A 21056-nucleotide genomic window follows, 5' to 3' on the forward strand; every position below is an offset into this window, starting at 1 on the left:
AGTATGTTGAGTATGGCGATTTGTACAACTTCAATTTCGCTACCCGTTACAGCTGGTTTATTTCCGACCTAATTTCCAATGTCAACAGAAGCTACGAGAATAAAAAAGCGAAACATTTTTAGTTCAGTTTTTTCCTCTAGCTCAATTTTGCGAAAATTCGTATCGTTCTCGAAAAAAATAGAAACTATTACAAACAATTTTTATTATTTTCTTTCGAATAGAACGGGATCAGGTTCGGTTCTGTTTGATTCTAGTACCATTTGCACGCGCAAAATCCACCCTTTACGAGCTTCGGCCGAGATTTTGCCTTCAAGGCAACTCTCGAATTACGCGACCGGTTGTAAAACAACACTTCTCCTGCAACCGTGCCTTTTTCTGCAGAACGATTCGTAGAAGCAAAACTTTTTCAACCTTTTTTATAGATGGTTTTCGCGTTTAATTCTCAGGGAGCGTGAATTTTAATGTCGACATCTTCTTGACCCTTTTCAACCCCTTCAAGTGACCCTCTTGCCAGCGAAACGTTCGTCAGAGGTTAAGAATCTACGCGAATCCGTGGATTCGAACAATAAAAGCGAAAGCCACTCCTCGAAGGAACGTCATTTCCAACCAGCCGTCCTTTTACATTCCGATTTTTGTTTTAACGTTGCGCCTTAATTATCGCGATTTAATTTATTTCAGCGTTACCTTGTCGTTCAAGCTGGTCCAGTTTCGAAATGTTACGGCTTGCCAGGGTTGTCGCGTGACGTTCGAATCTATAGCTTCGATAAGAAAGTTTTTTTTAGCAGGAACATGAATGATTCATCCTGTGACCGCAAGAGTCATCATTCTCGCCACGACAATTGCGGTTGAGTGATTAAAACGGTTGAATGAGTTCCAGCGAAAATTCACGAGAGAAGATTCTGAGGATTTATGGCAGTTCGGAATTCCGTTCGTCCAGAGAGAATCAACGTTCTCACGATCCGACGTCTTTAGGATTCTTCTCGCTATGGAACGTGCTGACTTTCAGGTCGTTGAAAATTTCACTTGGCACAAACAGCCGAATTCCGGATGGTAATTTATTGAATTTTTGACGCGAGCGAATCTCCAATATTTTCGTCCAGACATTTTCATCCTTTGGTTATCGAACTAAAACTTTCGAAATTTTGTTGCTCTTTTTCTACTAGTTTAAAGCATACGAAATGTCATGTATTCAAATGAAGATCTAGTTGGACATGATTTAGGACAATATACTTTTTCAACGACTTATCTTGTTTCTCGTTATTCCACTAGATGTTACAGGGTCCTCTAGCTATTATTAATATTACGAGGGAAATTTTACAACTTACAAAGTACCAGTATAGATAAATACTCTCGCATAACAATGACAAGTTTGATAATAAAACGAATGAAATTTTACGAGTACTTAGTATCTAGTGATAATATGCACGACCAACAAAATTTATCTCATACACGCGAAATGTGTATATACGTATAATATATAGTAATTATAACAGCCAAATTACTGTACGTGGTCACAGTCCAAAAATCGTAAACTGTATTATTCACAGGTAAGGGAAACTGTTGGTAAAAAGTTTCTACTGATAAAAATTTCGTTCACGGAGGTAACCACGTATCTGTGTCCACGTATTTCATGTTCCTGGATATGTAGTTCACCGGTACATGACGTCTATGAGGAAGCATCGCTACAATACAGTCCGATTTTCCCTACGTGTTACTCCTCTTTGTCTAATTCAACGCGTTCTTCTTTCGTTTTATTTCGTCTCTCCACGACGTCTGTCGTCTCGATTTTTGAGCAAGTCCAAGGATATCGACGTTAGATCGCGAGATAAAGGTTTCTGGACAGAAAAAGAGTATCTTGTTTAATTTACCCTCGATGATTAATCCATTCTCTGTCTGCAAAATGATTAATGGCCACGAAGAGGAGAAACTTTTTTCGTTCGCACTTAGACAGTGTACTTTCGTTTGCTATGATGTTGATCGGATAACTAAAACACACAAAGTTGCGAAATGGAATTGTGCAGAATGTTGATGATTTATCAGAAAGTTCGTTTGTTGATCGTTTACCACGCCGTACTCGATAAGTTAATTCCTCATCAGTTATGGATCGTTCGGAACTCCGTCAATTTTACTTTTTTTATAGAAAAAAGGCAGATCCGTCTTAGGATCTAACAGACATTTTTTTCACTACTTTCGCAAATTAATTCTGCAGCTATAATCAAGCAAAAAATGTGGTATAATATAAATCCAGGTTGTTGGAAGCTTTATTAAAAAGGTATAATAAAAATACGAAACACGAAGTGGAAAATACTTTGACCTTTAATATGCACTTTTATATTAAAAAGAAAGGTACATCGAACAAATATTGATACACGTGTTTTGAATTAATACAGAGAGTTGATTGATACATTGAAATGAAGCACGATTAAAATGAGTTTTACGAGGAAATAAATTTAATCTTTTATCGTTATTAGGTTGGTATCGAACGGTGAACATTTTGAGATGGAGTATCTACACCAAACAAATAGTCTAATAGTCTGACTAGTGATTATAAAACTATTCTCATTTTATAGCACAGTAATCGCAAGTCCATTCCGTGACTTTTATTACAACTTTTCAGTCAAATAAATATTTTTTCCTTGATTGTAAACATATCGTATTACAACATAATGCGCTAGAAACGTTTGGTTATTGAATTTTAGGACACCCTGTACATAAACAATTAATACGCTTGTCGCTAAAATTATTTCGATATCAATTTATTTCGATATTAATTTCGTAAATCAAATTTCGCCATGCGATTGTACATATATGGAAATATTTGTATTTAACAATGCAAACTGGCGCTGTTGTAAAGATTGCTTTTATAAAAAGAAATGAACGTGTTTTTTCTGAAATTCGAATTACGGAACATGGAATATGGTGACACAATACAACGTGGGGGGAAAATAATTCTATGGGTCGAGGTTAATAAACATTGTCATGGAAGTGACAGCATAGGAGAGATGCGTAAATATACGTAATTCGATCCGAACAAAGGGAATTCGTTGGATAAAATAGAGATATAGTCGAGTAGTTTTTCGTACGTGATCGAAAAGTTATAAATATTTCGCGTCAGCTTAAGCTCCAGCTTGCTACCGGATTTGACGAAGATATCGAAACGTTCCCTCAATGAAGTTGCCGCGATGTACTTCGAATTACGATGGAAATGCAAATCGATCGACAGTCTAGCAACTAATTTAAACGTGGATTTCTTTCTTCCCCTTTAAACATTACCATTAAACCTGAATTTGATAGATTAATGTTACACGAGTGATGTTGTAGTTTCGTCAGAGTCGAAAGACTTTTGTGGAAATATGGTTTTTGATCAATCTTCTTCCAATTTTCGAAGGAACCCTGTTGGAATAAAGCTGAGTCTCATTTATATTTAAAAGAGATTTTCACGGAGAGTAGGCGAGATCTAAAGATTTTCACAGCAAAGCGTATCTTGGATCACCATAATTCTCCGTCGAAACGCTTTCGCCGCGAAAAAGAAAAAAAGAGCTGATTTATCAATCAGAAAACGTCAACTTGGTCGTCTTTTTCGAAGCTTATACGATCCATTGTAATCCTACCGAGCGAACTTCGCTGTAGTATGTATTTGAAACTCGAATAAAGTTCGGGATGCATGATAAAAAAAAAGCACTTCACCGTTCTCTTTCGATGTATGCCTTCGTCCCTTCTTTAGAATGGGATTTATTAATTTCTTTTTATCCACGAATCTTTCTAGAACGAAATAACGAGACGTGGAAAACCATTCCATCGTCCTTTTCCGATTTACAGTTGCTTCTCTCCTTTAAAATAAGATTTATTAAACTCCATGAGTCTTCGTAGAACAGAATGGTAAATCGCAGGATAAATTATATCGTAGAATAAATTATAGCGCGGACTGTTCGATTCATATTACATAGATTTTTCATTCTGAGTAGCGATAAAAATCATCGAGCAGCGAGGAGAAATTGAGTTTCATCGGCTGTAGCGATTCGTACGACGATTAAAAATATGAGGAGAAAAAATATTATTTGTTATGAACAACGTTAATTAGAAGCATATTTTTCATTTCATGTCTGATCGGTGATGTAATCATTCGTGTTCTTTGGTTGTTCCCGAGAAATGTTAAAGGGACGCTGTCGAATGAGATTAACGATGTCAGGAACGACGACGATCGTATCTTCAAAGGACGACACCAATTAACATAGACTAAGGGTGTAAGTTTCATCTAATTACATCGTGCTGCGTACAAGAATTAAAGGAATTAGTAGGTTATTTTATCGTGAAGAATTTGGATGCAACATTCTAATTGAAGATTACAACATTAGAAATTCAATAATTGGATGGTTGAAAGAAAATTTACAATTTGAAAAGTTAATTACTCATCGTTTTGTAAATTCGTTGCTGTTACTTTTCTGGAAATTTCAACGATATAAATGACGATATAAAGTAACGACTTTAAAGATACAACTTTAAAGTTGGACGCTTCGAACTTCGACTACTTTGGCACTGTTTTGCAGATTAAATATTCTCAACTGTTGTTTGTTCATTGTTAGAACTCGTTACTAAAACAATTAATCCTCTGTTCTCTGGTTTATTTTTAATATACTAATTCATTACTACGAAACTCTCGATTATTTTAGTTATTCAAAGTGCTGCAAATTTACTAATTTAGGTCAATAACAATATTCTTCGCTTCGACAAAACTTTCATCACAAGATTTTCTGATATAATACAATTGTATGCTGATTACTTTTCAAATTATTTGTTTCTTAATTAAATCTAGCTGTTACAAACCTTTGTCTGAATCAAAATCTTTGTACACGTCACGAGACATGGTTACACAGTTCATCAAATCAATAGTAATATGAGACTCTCGATTGGTATTAAGAGTGGAACAATATGAAAGGCAAAGTTCATCGGTTACAGCTATCTAGATGCTTCGACAGAATCGATTTTGGTGGAAACTGGTATCCAATAGTTGGCTTTATGTTCTTCCGGATCATCAGCTCGATACGTGGGAGAAAATCGCTCGATTAAAGCCTATTTGAACTCTCGAATTCGATAACTAGCTATTACGACTGTCAACTTCGAATTAAGTTGCTTCTCCCACGACTTTGTTCTTTCGACCATTTTGTTTCCAATCGTTGGTTCGTTGGATAAGCGATACTAATGATTTTTTGATGAGAAGTTCGATAATAGGATTGCAGGTATGCAGCTATCGACGATAGCTGCAGACGAAGGCTGAATTTATGATGTCGAATAGTTGAAGCGCCGATCTGATGGAAGTTTGCCGAAGCGATTAGAATTTCGAAAGCATTACAAAGCGGTTAGTTATCTCTCTATCACTGAGAAATATGCAATTTTAATAATTGTAAAAATAAAAAATCTGGAACCTGTTGTTTTATCATTTTTGTCATATTGAATTTTATTGCGTTATGGTACCCATTTTTTAAGGCTAATTTTATTACTAGTACGCTTTGTATCAAATTTTTGGAAAATTTTATTGGATTGCAAAAAGGGATCGTATATGGCGCAATAAGGTTGATGCACAACTGTAGCATTAAACATTTCTCCTATGAATCTAATTTTATTACTATCGTGCATCGAATGTTATTACAAAGTTTACAAATTTTCATCGTTATCGCATTTGAAAAAGAACCGTACAGGTGTAATAAGCTTGGTGTATCATACTAACGTCAAACTTTCTCTTTTGAAGTCAGCATCTTGCAATTACGCTTTGCTTTAAATTTGTTTAAATTCCACCGCAGTCGAATGCAAAGAAAAATCATATACAAGTTATAATATGATTGTTGCATCGTTTGTTCTACTCTTAAGAGGAAACATTTCGAGTACTACGTTTCCAAATTGCGACAGTTGTTTCTAACGAATGAATGAAGATGACTTAACTGAACGATTAATAGACGTATTACGCGAACCTGCACATTCCCGCAGGAGATTGTCGTGTTTGTTCAGACACGAAACTTCTGCAAGGCGCGACTCGTTTGTTTGGCTTTGACGTTTGCATTCACGTCTTTGTGTTGTGCAACGTTCCCAGCAAATGGTCGCGGAAAAGATTTATCAACTAACATAATCACTGACTGGTTCGAAGTGATACAAACCTTATGATACAACATTTGGCAAGATGAGATGTCCAAAAAGATTAAAAACATTATTTTTATCATATTCGTTGGAATTGTAAGGTACATGGCAAACAAAATGCTTGCCAATTTTTTTTTTAATTCTATTATTAATCAACACAAAGAAGAATCGTGCTTTTGAAGAAAATTTTTCATTTCTGGACACTCTATCGTTTCATTTTTTAGATTATAATGCATTTTATGAGTTAGAAGCTAAACCCACGATATAGTGCAATCGAGATTATACAGAATGATCTATATCTTGACTTATAGTCAAACAACTGTTACTAATGTTACGAAGTCTTTTGTAATAACTTCATCGTTTAATTAAACATCATTTTTCTACGATTTAATTCCAAATATATTTATAAGAATTGGGTATTCTAATGAATACTCTGTTTAAAAAAATGTGGAATGTATCGAAGAGAAATTAGAAACGCTCGAACAATCCATTGTTTTCCTGAGAGAAGAAAGGCACGGGCAATATTCGTTGCAGCTCTTCGATTTTCGATAAAACGTCAAATCACCTTTGTATCCTACAGAAAATATTTCAACGATTAAATTTGCATCGAATTCGAAGCCGATGGATATTTCCGCATGATCGAACAGTTTAACGAACAGAAACTACACACTGCAAAACACTTCGTAGTAATTCATCGTTGGCTCGCAGTGTTTCACGCGTTCAACAACGGGTGAACAAGGCGATCTTTCACAACCAGATACACTTTTCCCCTTCTTGTTGGCCCGTGTCATCGTCACGAATTTCCAAAAATGATTTATAAACTTACCTCGCCTTGTCAACGAATTATTCATCGAAAATCCATAAAGCGTCCAAAATATGGAAGGATCCAATTGGAAAAATCGCGTTTATTATTCCACTTCAGAAACATGAACGTCGTTCCACGAAGCTCCGCCATAACACCTGCTGTTGTCAACCTTTTCAGGAATATATCGTTACGTTCTTTCGTTTCCTTCCATCCATTGTACATTAATTTTCCTTTGGCCGAATAACCAACTTTCTTCCCATATATTTCGTTTCTCGATTATCCAACTTTAAACAGTCGTCTCTGGCCTGTTTTCTCTCTAATTGCCGAGTAGCCGTCGGCGTGATTGCAATCTGTTCCGGTCGTTTTAATACGAAAACGTCGGAAATCCGAGCGTTGAACGTGATATTAAAATTTCTTGGTTCACCACTCGACTATTTCCCTCCTCTTCGTCGAATAGCAAATACCAACCGACCGACGAAGAATACGCAATCAAAACGACCGGGCGAGTGTAAAAAAACGTCTAGAAAGGTTGCCATTCGAATAAAAGCTACCAGGCGAGGCTTGGTTATCCCATGTTTCCATCCTTTGGGAACGTTATTTTATCCCGTTGCCTTTTTTCTCTTTCTCTCTCTCTCTCCCCGTCGCCTAGAACGATGAGACGGCATGATATCAACGACGAAAAATGGATCTGTCGGGTGTAGGACGAACCTTTCGAACCAACACTTTGGGACAAACGTTTCGCACGAATGAGGGGAAGGAACGTTCAGAAGGAACAGTTGGAACGAATACTTGGAACGAACACTTGGAACAAACGGTAGGTTGTTTTCACGAAAATAATCGGCCACCACGCTTCAATCTTGTTCTACAATCGTGCACCAAGTGTTCTTCCTATAATTGAATATCTCGTTCCGTTGTATCGGTGTATCGAACATCTTGAAGAGGCCAGGAGTTCTCTGGTTCTCTCTAACTCGCTACCGTAACACGATTGAAATATGCAGAATACGGTGTTCAGCGGTGGGAACAAATATTGGACGCTCGAAGTTTGGTATCCTCTACAATAGATGGAATGTAAATGACACGAATGTACCTATCAAATAAATTCCAAACTGTTCGGTATTTAAGCTTCAAGAGCACCAATTCATCACACCGGCGCGCAGCGTTGGATTTTATTTGTCAGTTCGAAACAATACGTGCTTTGTTTTCCTTACGCTGCTTTGTTCTTTTTATTCATCCTCTTTGTTTCAGTAGCCCAAAGTAGGGTTTTATAGGTGGGTAATTGGAGTATTATACTCTTTCTTTCTCAAACAACAGTTCGTTTTGTTCGAAGTTTTTATTCTTCTTTGGAAGTAGGAAACGGATTAGGGAATGTTTAGTAGTCAAGGGAATGTTTAGAGATTGCCAGGAACAGTCGGTACTCTCTTCAATTTCCTAAGGAACTATCCGCACGGTTCCCCGCCTTTATTTTATCGAAAGCTGAGGCACGTTTCTCAAACGAACACGACGGAGATCCACCAGGAAATAAACTTTGAAAGAGCAAAGGAACGCGACGGATCTTGGGACACGTCTTACTAAAGGATTCACTATGATTTCGTGTCGCTTTTACTGGCGGATATTGACGATGAATACTAATGCAACTATTTGATCGAATCGTGTAAAATACCTTTTGTCCGATCATCTCCATCTAATGTATTTTAATATACCTTAAAATAATAAAAGCTTAAAAATGTTCAAACGTTCAATCAATTAGGATGCAATTCGTCCATAAAAATTACGATCAAGAGATTTGCTATGATTTCAGTAAAGTAAAGCATTTCAATTTTATTATCTCAGCTTTCTCGCGCAATAATTTGCAATTTTACAATTAGTCAACTGACTGATATCCTTAAGTTTATTTATCAAAGCTGCTGGTATAGACAATTACATAGTTCAAGTTTAAAAAATGTACGTAATATCGTTATTTTTCTCTGCTTTTCAATTTACGGAGTTCATCAGCATGGTTTTCAAGCGATTAATGCAATAAAACATACTTTAAAAAGTTCTTTATCTTCAAACCGCTCGTAAACTACGAGTCAGATAAAGGAGGTACTTCTAAACTCACGCGAAGATTATTAACGCTGTTTCCAGCAGAATTATCCAAAATCCGGAAGTATGTCAACGTGATAGTGTACTTTATCTGAGAAGAAGATTATTTTTTATTTCTATAACGTCAGAACTATCAGAAGAGCCAAGCGATCAATTCATAATTCTTCGTAGACAAATTTCGTAAATTTACAACGACGCATTTTTTAAAGAATATTGATTAATTTCAACTTTGGTTCATTTCTTTGTATTATATATTTTTTCATCCTGATTCCTTTAATACGAGTTTCATCTAATTCTATACGCGATCCTCGTTAACAGATTATTTGCGTTTATAATCTTCCAATTTCACGAGAACACACTAATCACCGTCTCTAGTCATTGATTTGCCATTAATTTATACATTTTGGAAAAATTGGTATACCATTACCGCAAGTGCACATGGCAATTCAAATGGTTCCGTACAATAGCGTATATTGCCTATTAAAGATGTTAATTTATATTTCGCCGGCAGGCTTCATTTAATTACTTAATGGAGATATTGAAACGTCATATTGACATGCAATCTCGGTACTGCGCCGAATATCTAAATTTTGTGGCGTACTAACCACATAAATGTTCTCTGGAATAATACCGCAGTCTAAACAACAGAACGTACACTGGTGGCAATGCGCAACCCTCTATTGGCAGTTATAGAGGGTGGATCAACGCCGCCGACGGTCAAAAGCAGCCACTTTCTCAACTTTACGATCCTCCCGCTCGATGTTTACTCATAGCCTGGTGAAAATAGCTTTAAGACTACCGGAGGTTTCAGTTCGATATTTTTATGGGGGCCACCCTCAAGAAAGACGAAAGTCAACCTTACCGTCACACTAATTACGCAAACATCGCTGATGATTCAGTTTCTTATCTAAAACTGTTCTTTCAGTAATCGCGAGAAATTTATTTTTACGGTTAATAATTTAGTAAACAATAGTTGTGGACTATATAACGATACATATATGTAGTATCTAAATGGGTCTTTATGTTGGGTAATGATGGATTATTATGGGTAATGATGTTTTGATTTAATAAATAATATTCGAAGCAACGAAATGATTACAATGCTGTCGTACGTCTTATTTTCATACGCGGCTTTCGACTTCCCGATTCACACTCTCCGGCTTCTACACTCGCTCGCTCTCGCTTCTCACTCAAACTGCACGCTTTTTGCATCCGTTCTCTCCGGCTTCTCAACTAACACTGCCTTTAGCGTTTCTGTGTCTTTTCTCGTCCTATCGGACACGTGTCCCGAAACGCCCGTGACCAGGGTCACGCAGCCCCTTTCCGCGAAACTATCCACTTGAAAGGACCGCATTGATGTACCCGACGATGCCGCGGCTTTCGCGACTTTGTTTACGGTTCGGCCGATATCTTAGGCCTTTTGTCCACGATATTACATATATATTCCGAACGAAGTTTGTTAAATGTTACATAGGAAAAATATGATAAATGCTTTTTTGATGATTTTCTAACTTTTACGCTACTTGATGATCAAAAGGAAACGCTTTAATATAACGGTAGAATTTTAGTGAAAGTAACGATTTTTCGAATTCAAAGAAATCTCGTTTGGAAAGAATGTTTAAGGCACTGCCGAGATGTGACAGATGTACTACAAATTAAAATGCATTTCTAGATTCGTTAAATATCAACTAACAAGCCGCTTGTTATCAAAACGTTCGTGTTCACAAAGTAAATAACAATTGATTAAACTGTGTCATTAACTATTTAATCCGAGTTCTTAACACTTAACTCGATTCTTCGAACGAGCTTTTCGAGACGCTTTAATTAAACGAAAAACCAGTGTTCCGTATTCACGTGACTTTCTAGTTAGCTCTTTGTACAATCTAGAATGTATTAATTAAGCCAGAAAGCGTAGAATTTGCTTGTAACTTTTGTTGTAATGTAACTTCCTCGGATGTAGAGATGGCGTTTTTAATTTACCCCCGTCACGATGCTAAACCGTAAACTCATTTCGCTCGCGTTTCCCTCGTCCATTGTTAAAGGTACGTAAATACCACTGTAATAAGAAATTTAATTCAATATGCCATTCTCCCACACGTTTCATTATGTTTCGAGCTTTCTATTTTCGCTTAAAGATTCTACAATGTCAATGATGTCCATCAAATTTTGATAAACTGGTTGAGAAAATGAGACGTTTAAAATTAATTTATCGACGATAGAAATGATATTTGCTGAGGGATAGCCAGACAGAATTATTGGGGCGGCTTATTCGATTTCTCGAAAAACATACTGCCAAGATGTTTCTATATATATTACATATTACATACTAGTTCGTTGTCCGACGAATACAAAGAAAAAGTCGAGCAAACCTAACTAATCCTTCTACTCGTTATGGTGTAGCATAGTCAAGCTCGTAAGAGGGGTTAAGAAGCTTAGGTTAGTTCAACTTTAAGCCTATCGACATATTTCCTCAAACCAAATTGTTTTTTTTAACGGCATGGTATCTCCGTGTCTTTTGTGATTCTTTCGAGAAGATATCATCGTCTTACTGGGATTAAGTTTGTTTAACGTCCTCGGAACTCCATTTTATCATCTAGCTTTACAGTGAACGCGTCAATCGAGAAAGGATTGATGGATTGAAAAAATTGCACTTGCGTGCGATGAACGGCGTTGACGCTTGACGGCCAAATATCGTGATATTTTTCAGTTTAAAAGGACCAACATCTTTCTCAATTTCCCGTAAACCTCTCTTTTTTCGATATAATATTCAAAATATTCGGACGTTGTGTTGTCACGAATTACTCAACATTTTTATCCTTAAATATATGATCTTTTAAGATACATATAAAACGTCTGTGTCAACGATTTTGTGCCATAAAATCATTGAGAAATAGTTTTACAGGCCAGTCTCGTTTTTTTTACTCGCGATTAAAAAAAGAAGCTACAGTCATTTGAATAAAAATTATTTTATATTACAATTTTGAATTACGTATCTGAGAGATATAAATAGGTTACCTGATGACAAATTGTATTCGAAAATTGTATTCGAAATCCCAGAATTTCCGGAGTTTTTCTTCAATCAAGCTCCAAATAAGCGAATTAAAATATAGAATATTAAAACCAGCTGTGCCACCGTAATTATAATCAGTCCGGTCAAAGAAGCACCATTCATTCGACAGAATTATTAAGCTCCAGAAAAACTTGCACGAGTTCAGAGTTTTGAAACGTTCCAAGTGATATGGCGATCACAGTTCTCTCAGATGATGACGGAAGAATTCAATTTGTTAAATTTGATACACACTGTAATCATTTTACCCATTTATTACAATTATCCTAATACGATGAATAACAAGAGATCAGAATTCAGGGGACTAGTTCAAAGGATAGGTTCCAGTACAATGGATATCGGCGAAGCTGGATGAGATTAGTAGTAGAAACCGATATTAGTCAGACGGAGGACAAAAGCGCTGACAGTGCCGTTTAGCAATGAAACAGAGGATTCTTTGTACCCAAGGGAGAGTGGACACACGAAGACTGTAAATACTCGAAGACTGGATTACCTTCTCCTTTTCTTTCTTATACTGCAATTTCATAGAAACCGAGTCTGTAAAATAATCTCGGTTCTCCCATGCTGCTCTTATCTTCATATATTCTGCCGACCACAGATAGGAAATTTTGTTGCACACGCATATCGTCCGACTATAAAGATAGGTAATGCAGTGGAATCTCACTTGTCCGAGTAGGGACCATGGGATTTCGGATAATCGAGCAGTTCCAATGAAAAAGGTTCACCAGCTAATCCTCTCTATTTCTTTTTATTAGTTTGGGTAATAGGAACTGTCCACCTTGCACGATTGAACTAATGATACTTTACAAGTGATCGATAATAATAAATTATAATTTTAAATGTAAATTTTGGAAATTGCATGTTATGCAATTATCTTATATCGCGTAAAACTGTGAAATTGTAAAAAATACATGTACAATTTGCAGCTTGTCAATTGGCTAATAGCATTAGGTTGCTAAATTATTCTGTATGGAAGAAAATTGCTTCCGCATCGCGTTCTTCCGCATCTTATTTACTTTTATTTTACTCGACAAGAACAATAATGCGGCGAGCAATAAACTCGATTGTGAATAAGTCTTCAAAATGAACTCTCTTTTAATCGAATATTGATTGAAAAGTGTAATCTTCTCTGATGATTTGGAATTATACAGTCGCTGGAAAAATAAGACTATTTCTTTTCTGTTTCATCTCTATTCATGTTTCCAATCTCCATGGTTACTGACCGTTTACTTCGCGCGTTTACACTTAATATAATATTTAAAACAGTACTATTTTTAACTATTTTAACAGGAAGAAAGGAATCAAGGATTTTACTAATCGATTTGACCGGTTGTCCGCAACTAGCAATTATTTACAAATTTAGCAAGTGCAAATGAAACGAATAACGTTGCTTCGATTCGACCATGTGTCCGATGCATGATTATTTTGCCAACGCCCCAATTAGTAGCCCCCATGCGATTTCACGATTCTTCTTCTACGAAATCGAAATCCATCATCGGAAGTCGTTAAAACGTTGCTAATCTTGTGCGGTTCTTGATAGGAAATCCGAGTTTTTTCTCGCAATCTGCTCTCATCCATACCAACCACGTACAATCCAATTCAATTTTCATAACTCGCGTCTTTGAAATAATTTTACAACTCGCGGGTATTGTATCTGGTATAAAAGAACCACGTAATAAGAAAACCTCTGCGAAATAACAATGTATTGTTACATCAGCGGGACGCACGTGCATCGTTTCGCTGGTATTGGAAAGAATCGTAGTTTGATTATTTCATTTGTGCCTGTATGGAGAACCATGAAACGAAGTAGAGCGGTGCAATGCAATGTTTTCAGAATTTTCCGCCGCAGTAATTAATCGATTTTCACCGGGTTTTATTAAAACTTGTTAGGTAACATGCGTGGTACCGTGCAACGCATTCTACACGTGCCTTTTTAAATGATACACGAGCAATTAATTATCAAAATATCCAGGAAATGTGGTGCTGTGAAGATTTCCATGGAAATTAACTTGCGTACAGGTGATACCGGAAAGATTGAAAATATCAATTCGACGAATTAATACCAACGATGTAAATTATTTTCCCAATCGAGTTCTATGTTTGCTTATTTAATTGAAAGTTAACTCGTGTGCCTCATGACGATCGTGATAATTCTAAATCCACAACTTTTCCGTTCTTCTGTGTGTAAGGATTCGAATATTCCATCATTCGACAAAAATGAATTCTGCTCTGTTATTTTGAGGGCTCTTCGCCCAAACTATATTTCTCTATTATTAGAAAATTTATCGAAAGTGAGAGAGGAATTATTATCAATAAGCGCGCCCCCGTTTCAATATACTATAATAATTTTTCCATATAGTTGAAAGTTCCTTTTTCTCGGTTGAAGCTAAAATAAAATTCAATTATCCAAAATTTAAACCGTAACAAAGTTAAATTGCAATGTAGAAAAAGCTCGAAAAATAAAAATTCTCTATTAGTTCCTCTTCTAAAACAAATAGGCGCGATTGTATTAATCGATAAAGCGAAATTTTTATGCCCCGGGGAATGACGTCGCAACGCCAACCAACTTGAAAATCGATAGTCGAAGCTTAATGACGCCAATGATATTCCACCAACGTACGTAGCACCGTCCACGAAACTTCCTAGTTCAATTTACGCACGAAAAAGACTGCTATATTCTCGAACGAACGAAATCGATATTTCCAAGCGTGAATCACATCAACCAGAGAAACTGTATCTATGCAGAATTTTATTAACTGCAGCCGTGAGTTGAAAGATAGAGAGAAAGAGAAAGAAAGAAAAAGAGAAAGGAAGAGATTGTCCAGAAGTATTTTACCCGTTTTAAATTGTAATTTCCATTCACGTTGCTAGATTGAACAACAGGCTTTTAGTAACAGCTGCCATGGACGCTAGTAAATTGATTAAACGAACGTTTTCTTCACGCATTCCCGTACCTTCGTATTCCTGGAGTTTCATCTCGTTATTTTTAATGCGAATACTTACAGCTCGCCAGATTGTCGAATACTTAACCATCGAATAACGATCGAAATTTATTTTTCCACGTAAAAGTGGCTTGGAAAAAATATTCTTTGTCCTCGTTATTGTTGTTTCCTACTATATTACATTCTTAAAGTTTTGAAATTCCACTCAAAACGTACACGAAACTTTTTTCGAAATTAGCAGGTTCTGTTCTTTATGCAATCATATTTCGTCAGTGTTTACGATGTACTTTTGCCAAAATTACGAGACGCTAAGTGGTCTCTCCGCTTTATTATGTATTAATTCATGAAAAATGTGGACACACATTATACACAAGCTTTAGATAGCCAGGCCACTGTATATATCTTGTTTAATCCTATCACGGCCGCTATCGCACTTAGCCTCATTTAATATGATCCTAAATGTCTTGGGCTTCGATTTACGAGGTGCTAGCTCTGTCTTGTCGCGTATGGATCCGGTCGTCGTAACGGGTCATCATCGGGAATAAATACCATTGTAACGTGATATCCAATCTGGCCAGCTTGTGATTGAAACCGTGTTATAAAAGGGTTTATAGTCAACCGGTTTTTATTAAATTATTTTTCCTTTTCCAGACGCGTCTCGTCAAATTCGTTTGGCCAAACTGTATCTCGCTTCAAGGTTCACGCGTATACGTACACCACGAATAAAAATATAGAGCGATCATAAAATGAGCGAGAGCTGAGATTTACACGTTTCGATTGCACGTTTCCTTGCAGATGTAAGGATTTTGGTAAGTGTTTTTTTAGAATGCGAGCAATATGAATTCGCGAAGAATGATATCACGATGAATTGGAAAAATACTAGAAACATACAAGAATGTTAGGTGTATTTTGAAAAACAGTTCACGAGTTCCAGGTGGGAATTTTCGTGAGTCTATCTATTAAATTGTTTTCTAATGAAGAACGTATTTCATTCGAGACAAACTTTTATATTGTCTGTGCGTAACACATTATCGTAAATTGTGACTATACCGATAACAGTCACTTTCGAAAGCTTTGATTTAGCATTCCGTTGATACACTGTTTGACTGCTGTTACGTCGCGTGAAAAGGTCCGCGCGACGTACTTTAATGTCTGACCGTCCAGACCCAAACGTCATTAGAGAACCCTCAATAAAACTAAGGCCCACCATAAACCGATTCTCATTAGCTTGCAGAAACCTTGAATCCTGCAAGCATTTTCGGTTTATAGCGGGTACTTAAAAGGTCCTTAGGTTTATTGAACGTTCTTAAATATTACGGAGTAAGCTGGTAGTTATGACGGGAAAAATTGTTAATTATATGACAGGGAAAATCAGGCATTTAGAGATTAGAAACATCTGGGTTTTCCCACGAGTCATGCCGTTAGGATGCTTCCATATCCCAACTTCAACCGTTAACGTCTTAGCTAATGGTAACGGGGATCTGTGTCCTCATGTTCATAACGGAAAGTACGAACAACGAATCAGCTTACTTCGTTCAAAACCTCCATCGTCATTGACACAGGTAGACGTACGAGTCAGTCGTTCGTAGTAGTACGAGTTAGTCGTTCGAGTAGTACGAATCAGTCAGTCGTTCGAGTCAGTCGTCAGTGCAAGCCACCCAAGTCAAACAGTCGGAGTCAAGCAGTCGACGTCTCCTCATTCAGTCTTTCGGTTGATCCTGTTGATTCGATTCAGTCAAAGTTGGATCTGATCAATCGCCACATCTACTACGACCCACGAGCCTTCCTCTCTCAGATTGGCAGTCAGAATCTGAGCAAGATCCAGGCAATCTTCAGACTCAACGACGTTACTATTGTGTGTGATTAAACGAAGCTGTTGGAGAAAAATATAATCATAACCCTACCAATCACGGAGTTATATTAATTCAACCACCCCTATTATCTTAACGGAAATCAGGGGATCGATCTACTCGCGGCGTCGATCATTAGAATCGTAACGGGAATTTACGACTCCCGTTGACGTGTTTCCTCGCGATTGCGTCTCCCCGCGATAGCTCGAAAATACATGGTCCTTCGAGCCGGATCACGTGCCAGTGTCAAGTAAGTGTCCACACACAGTGCCACGTGTTCCCTTTGAATCCAACAGCGGAAGTGTATCACTGCATTAAGGTCAGCGACGTCAGGAGCAACACCTTCAAAAGATATACACACTGGTCGAGGCACGCAACCAGGCAGCGTCCCGACGTAACTGAGTAATCAATTTAAGAAGATTTCAAGTCGATCCACATCCCGAATCATGCCGACCCCAGCTAAGATCAACAACTTGAGGAAACGACGTGATAAATTGTTCGAAGGCACGTTAACGACTATAAGGGACCGCATCGATAGATACGAACAGTCAGGCATGCAAGATCTTGCATATTTGAGATCATCTCAAGCCCTACTCAAAACCGGGTGGAAACGATTCCTATCACTCCAGGACGAGTTGGACGACATCGAGGACGAGGATATCGTTCAGGAACGCGTAGCGTCGGAACAGTACAGTTCCCTGGACGAGAGAATACAGCATCTCCGGGAAGGAAAGCCATCTTCAATCCCGCCGCCATCAAAGGGCACCGATTTTCCCGAAGCGAAAATGCATTTACCAAAAATGCGGCTACCAGCATTCGACGGGAAATTCGAAAATTGGAACGCATTTTTTAACACATTCAACTCGACTATCGACATGAACTCTCACCTAACCACCTTACAAAAATTCCATTATGTGCGGGCTTCCTTAGTAGGGGAAGCCGCGAGTTGTGTGAATTCTCTAGTTTTCCATGAGGAGAACTATCCGAAGGCGCTGAGCCTTCTCAAGCAGAGGTACGATTGTCCGCGACGCATCGTGTCATGCCATGGATTTGCAATCATTGACTACTCAAAGCTGACGCATTGTTCTCCAATGGCCCTAAGAGACTTGGCCAATGTCGTAAGACAGAACCTCGACGCACTAAGCAGTTTGGGACAAACCGTACATCCGAATAGCCTCATTCTTAATCTCATCAGCTCCAAACTACCCGATTACGTCAGGCAACAATGGGAGCTAACCTTGACCAACAAGGAGGTGCCTCAATACACCGATTTGCTAGATTACCTCGAGAATCTAGCGCTCACAGGCATCTCACCTTCCGATATCAAACAAATTAAAACACCGGACCAATCCAAAAGAATCCGACAGCGTAAGACACGAGGACAGACATTCACCGCATCCCGGGTCAAGAATTCCTGCCATTCTTGCAAGGGCCAACACTCCATTTGGCATTGCGACGCCTTCAGAGCCAAAAGCGTCAGTGAACGCTTGAAGGAGGTCAAAAGTGCACTCCTGTGTCTGAACTGCCTGAGTGCGGGACACACAACTCGGGATTGTCATGCCGGGTCTTGTAGGGTGTGTGGAGGTCGCCATCATACAATGCTACATCGGGACAGGCAAAAGGTAAGGTCGACTTCCTCCAATTCAGATCAAGGTTCCTCCCCTTCCAGCAGGAGATCATCGACATCCCCGTCAAAGACTCGGAAGGTCGCAAGGAAGCACAACCCAAGGACTTCACGGACTTCAAGTCCATCAACCAGTCCGAGACAGACACACAATTGACGCCAGGCACGCCGAACCCCAACAAGGACCGATCAAACCCGACCATCAGATCCCAAATTATTGTGCAATGACCTAGTAATTACAGCACAAGTTAACATGCTGACCGACAAACGGCAACCTATTCGTTGCCGTGCGTTGCTCGATACTGGATCCAGCATGAACTTCATTACTAGAAGACTAGCCGATTCCCTTGGAATAAAACAAAAGAAGTGTTCGGTCCCAATTGGGGTTCTCGATACTTTAACGACGACGGCAAGGCGATACATAACGGCTACGATCACGTCAACCGACGGCAGCTATGAACGTACAATAACGTTCCTCGTCATTCCGGCTATCTCGACCCTGATCCCAAGTCAACACATCGATCGCTCGACATTGGAAATACCAAAGAATATCAATCTGGCCGATCCACGATTTCATGTGCCAGGTCCGATCGATGTCTTACTGAGTTCAGGTACGACACTTGCTTCGATGTGCGTCGGACAGATTAATCTGACGCGACCAGACGAGCCGGAACTGCGTTTACAGAAAACCCGATTCGGCTGGGTAATCGGGGGGAGTCCAACTTACCAAATCGCGACAAATGCATTCCACGCCTCCACAACGGCTCTGCAAGCTGATCTCGCGCGGTTTTGGGAAATCGACGAAGGACCCCCGATTCAACATCTCTCAGAGGCAGAGCGACGATGCGAAAAACACTTCCGAGATCACGTCCGACGCACCAGCGAAGGACGATACATTGTCGCCCTTCCATTTCACAGCCAGCTCCCATCCCTTGGATCAACCAAGGCACTAGCGATGAGACGACTCGCATCACTCCACCGCCGATTCCAACGCGATAACTCATACGAAATCGCGTACAGTAATGTGATCCAAGAGTACATAGACTTGGGTCACGCGACGAAGATCGACCCTGGTCACCTCGCTAATCACGAGTATTATCTGCCACATCACAGCGTGATCAAGGAATCAAGCGACACCACTAAGCTCCGGGTTGTGTTCGATGGATCAGCGGCAAGCAACACTGGAGTATTGCTAAACGATACTTTGCTCACCGGACCAAAGTTGCAGGAGGATCTATTCGACATCCTACTTAGATTCCGGTCTCACCAGTATGTTCTAACTGGCGATATTGAAAAAATGTATCGCCAGATATTGATACGCCCAGAAGATAGGAAATATCAACAAATTCTGTGGCGCAATTCCGACGGTGAGATCGACTCCTATCAACTTAACACCGTGACGTTTGGGTTGTCAGCCGCTCCATACTTGGCCATACGGTGTCTCAAACAATTGGCAGACGACGAGGGACACCAATTCCCGCGAGCATCACTGGTATTAAAGCGAGACTTCTACGTAGACGACGCCCTCACCGGAGCTGATACGAAGGAAGAGGTACTGTCGATTCGGAAGGAGCTCACCGACCTTCTGCAATCAGGCGGCTTCAATATTAGAGGATGGGCGTCCAACGATTCGGACGTACTGAAGGGGCTATCCGAACAAGACAAATGCCGGAAGCTACAATTAGGTGAGTCTCAGACCCTAAAAACCCTCGGGGTTTTTTGGGAGTCCCAAGTTGATTCAATCCTCTATTCGGTCGATACCCTAGCTGATCTCCCACGCGTTACAAAGCGATCAATAAGTTCGGTGATCGCCAGAATTTATGATCCATTAGGATTGCTAGCTCCAGTGATAATTCGAGCAAAGATTATTTTGCAACATATATGGTCATTAAAGATCAACTGGGATGAATCACTTCCCGCGGATTTGCATACGGAATGGAGCCGGTACTACACCCAATTAGCGTTGATAAACAACGTCCGGTTTCCACGAAAAGCTGTAATACCAGCAGCGACTAGGATGGAACTCCACGGGTTTTGCGATGCCAGCGAGAAGGCTTACGGAGCCTGCGTCTATCTCCGCACCATTAGTTCCGACGGCTCCATCCAATCCCATCTACTCACCGCGAAGTCAAAGGTCGCTCCGCTCAAAACACAGACGATCCCACGACTCGAACTGAGCGGAGCACTCCGTCTGGCTACCCTGATCGCATCAATCCAGAAAGCCCTGACGATCGAGATCTCTCGGATCGTATACTGGACTGATTCCACCATCGTGCTCCAGTGGATCAAAACCTCGCCGCATATGTTAAAAACATTTGTGGCGAACCGAGTAGCCGAGATCCAACTCAAGACTAACCTCTCCGATTGGCGTCATGTACCCACCGCCGACAACCCAGCGGACCTCATCTCACGAGGTCAGACGCCCAAGGAGTTCCTGCGCCCGTCCATTTGGAAAAATGGACCATAATGGCTCCAGCAAAACGAAGAGCATTGGCCAACATGGAACCCAACTACGTCGGGCGAAATTCCTGAGCAACAGAGGTCACCCTGCCTGGCA

At 39.3% G+C, this 21056-nt stretch overlaps 3 protein-coding genes across 3 annotated transcripts in view; all 3 read left to right on the forward strand.

The window, feature by feature from the left end:
- The window catches only part of LOC126927621 (6-phosphofructo-2-kinase/fructose-2,6-bisphosphatase-like), a 135772-nt gene that overhangs the window by 67100 nt on the left and 47616 nt on the right, over nt 1–21056 (forward strand). The window lies entirely within an intron of this gene.
- On the forward strand, nt 17322–18732 carry LOC126927618 (uncharacterized). Its single transcript, XM_050743667.1, has 2 exons — nt 17322–18449; nt 18523–18732. The coding sequence occupies exons 1-2, from the start codon at nt 17322–17324 to the stop codon at nt 18730–18732; spliced, it is 1338 nt and encodes a 445-aa protein (XP_050599624.1).
- LOC126927619 (uncharacterized) lies at nt 18753–20966 on the forward strand. Its single transcript, XM_050743669.1, has one exon. It carries the CDS (start codon nt 18753–18755, stop codon nt 20964–20966), a length of 2214 nt encoding a protein of 737 aa, XP_050599626.1.

The sequence above is a fragment of the Bombus affinis genome, unplaced genomic scaffold (assembly GCF_024516045.1).
Source record: "Bombus affinis isolate iyBomAffi1 unplaced genomic scaffold, iyBomAffi1.2 ctg00000172.1, whole genome shotgun sequence".
Classification (NCBI taxonomy): domain Eukaryota; kingdom Metazoa; phylum Arthropoda; class Insecta; order Hymenoptera; family Apidae; genus Bombus; species Bombus affinis.

Excerpts from the sequence above, each read along its gene's own strand:
- LOC126927618 (XM_050743667.1), top strand. The coding sequence starts at position 17,322 with ATGCCGACCCCAGCTAAGATCAACAACTTGAGGAAACGACGTGATAAA. Across the intron at positions 18,450-18,522 it reads GTCATGCCGGGTCTTGTAGG|ATCAAGGTTCCTCCCCTTCC; the intron begins GTGTGTGGAGGT and ends CCTCCAATTCAG.
- LOC126927619 (XM_050743669.1), top strand. The coding sequence starts at position 18,753 with ATGCTGACCGACAAACGGCAACCTATTCGTTGCCGTGCGTTGCTCGAT.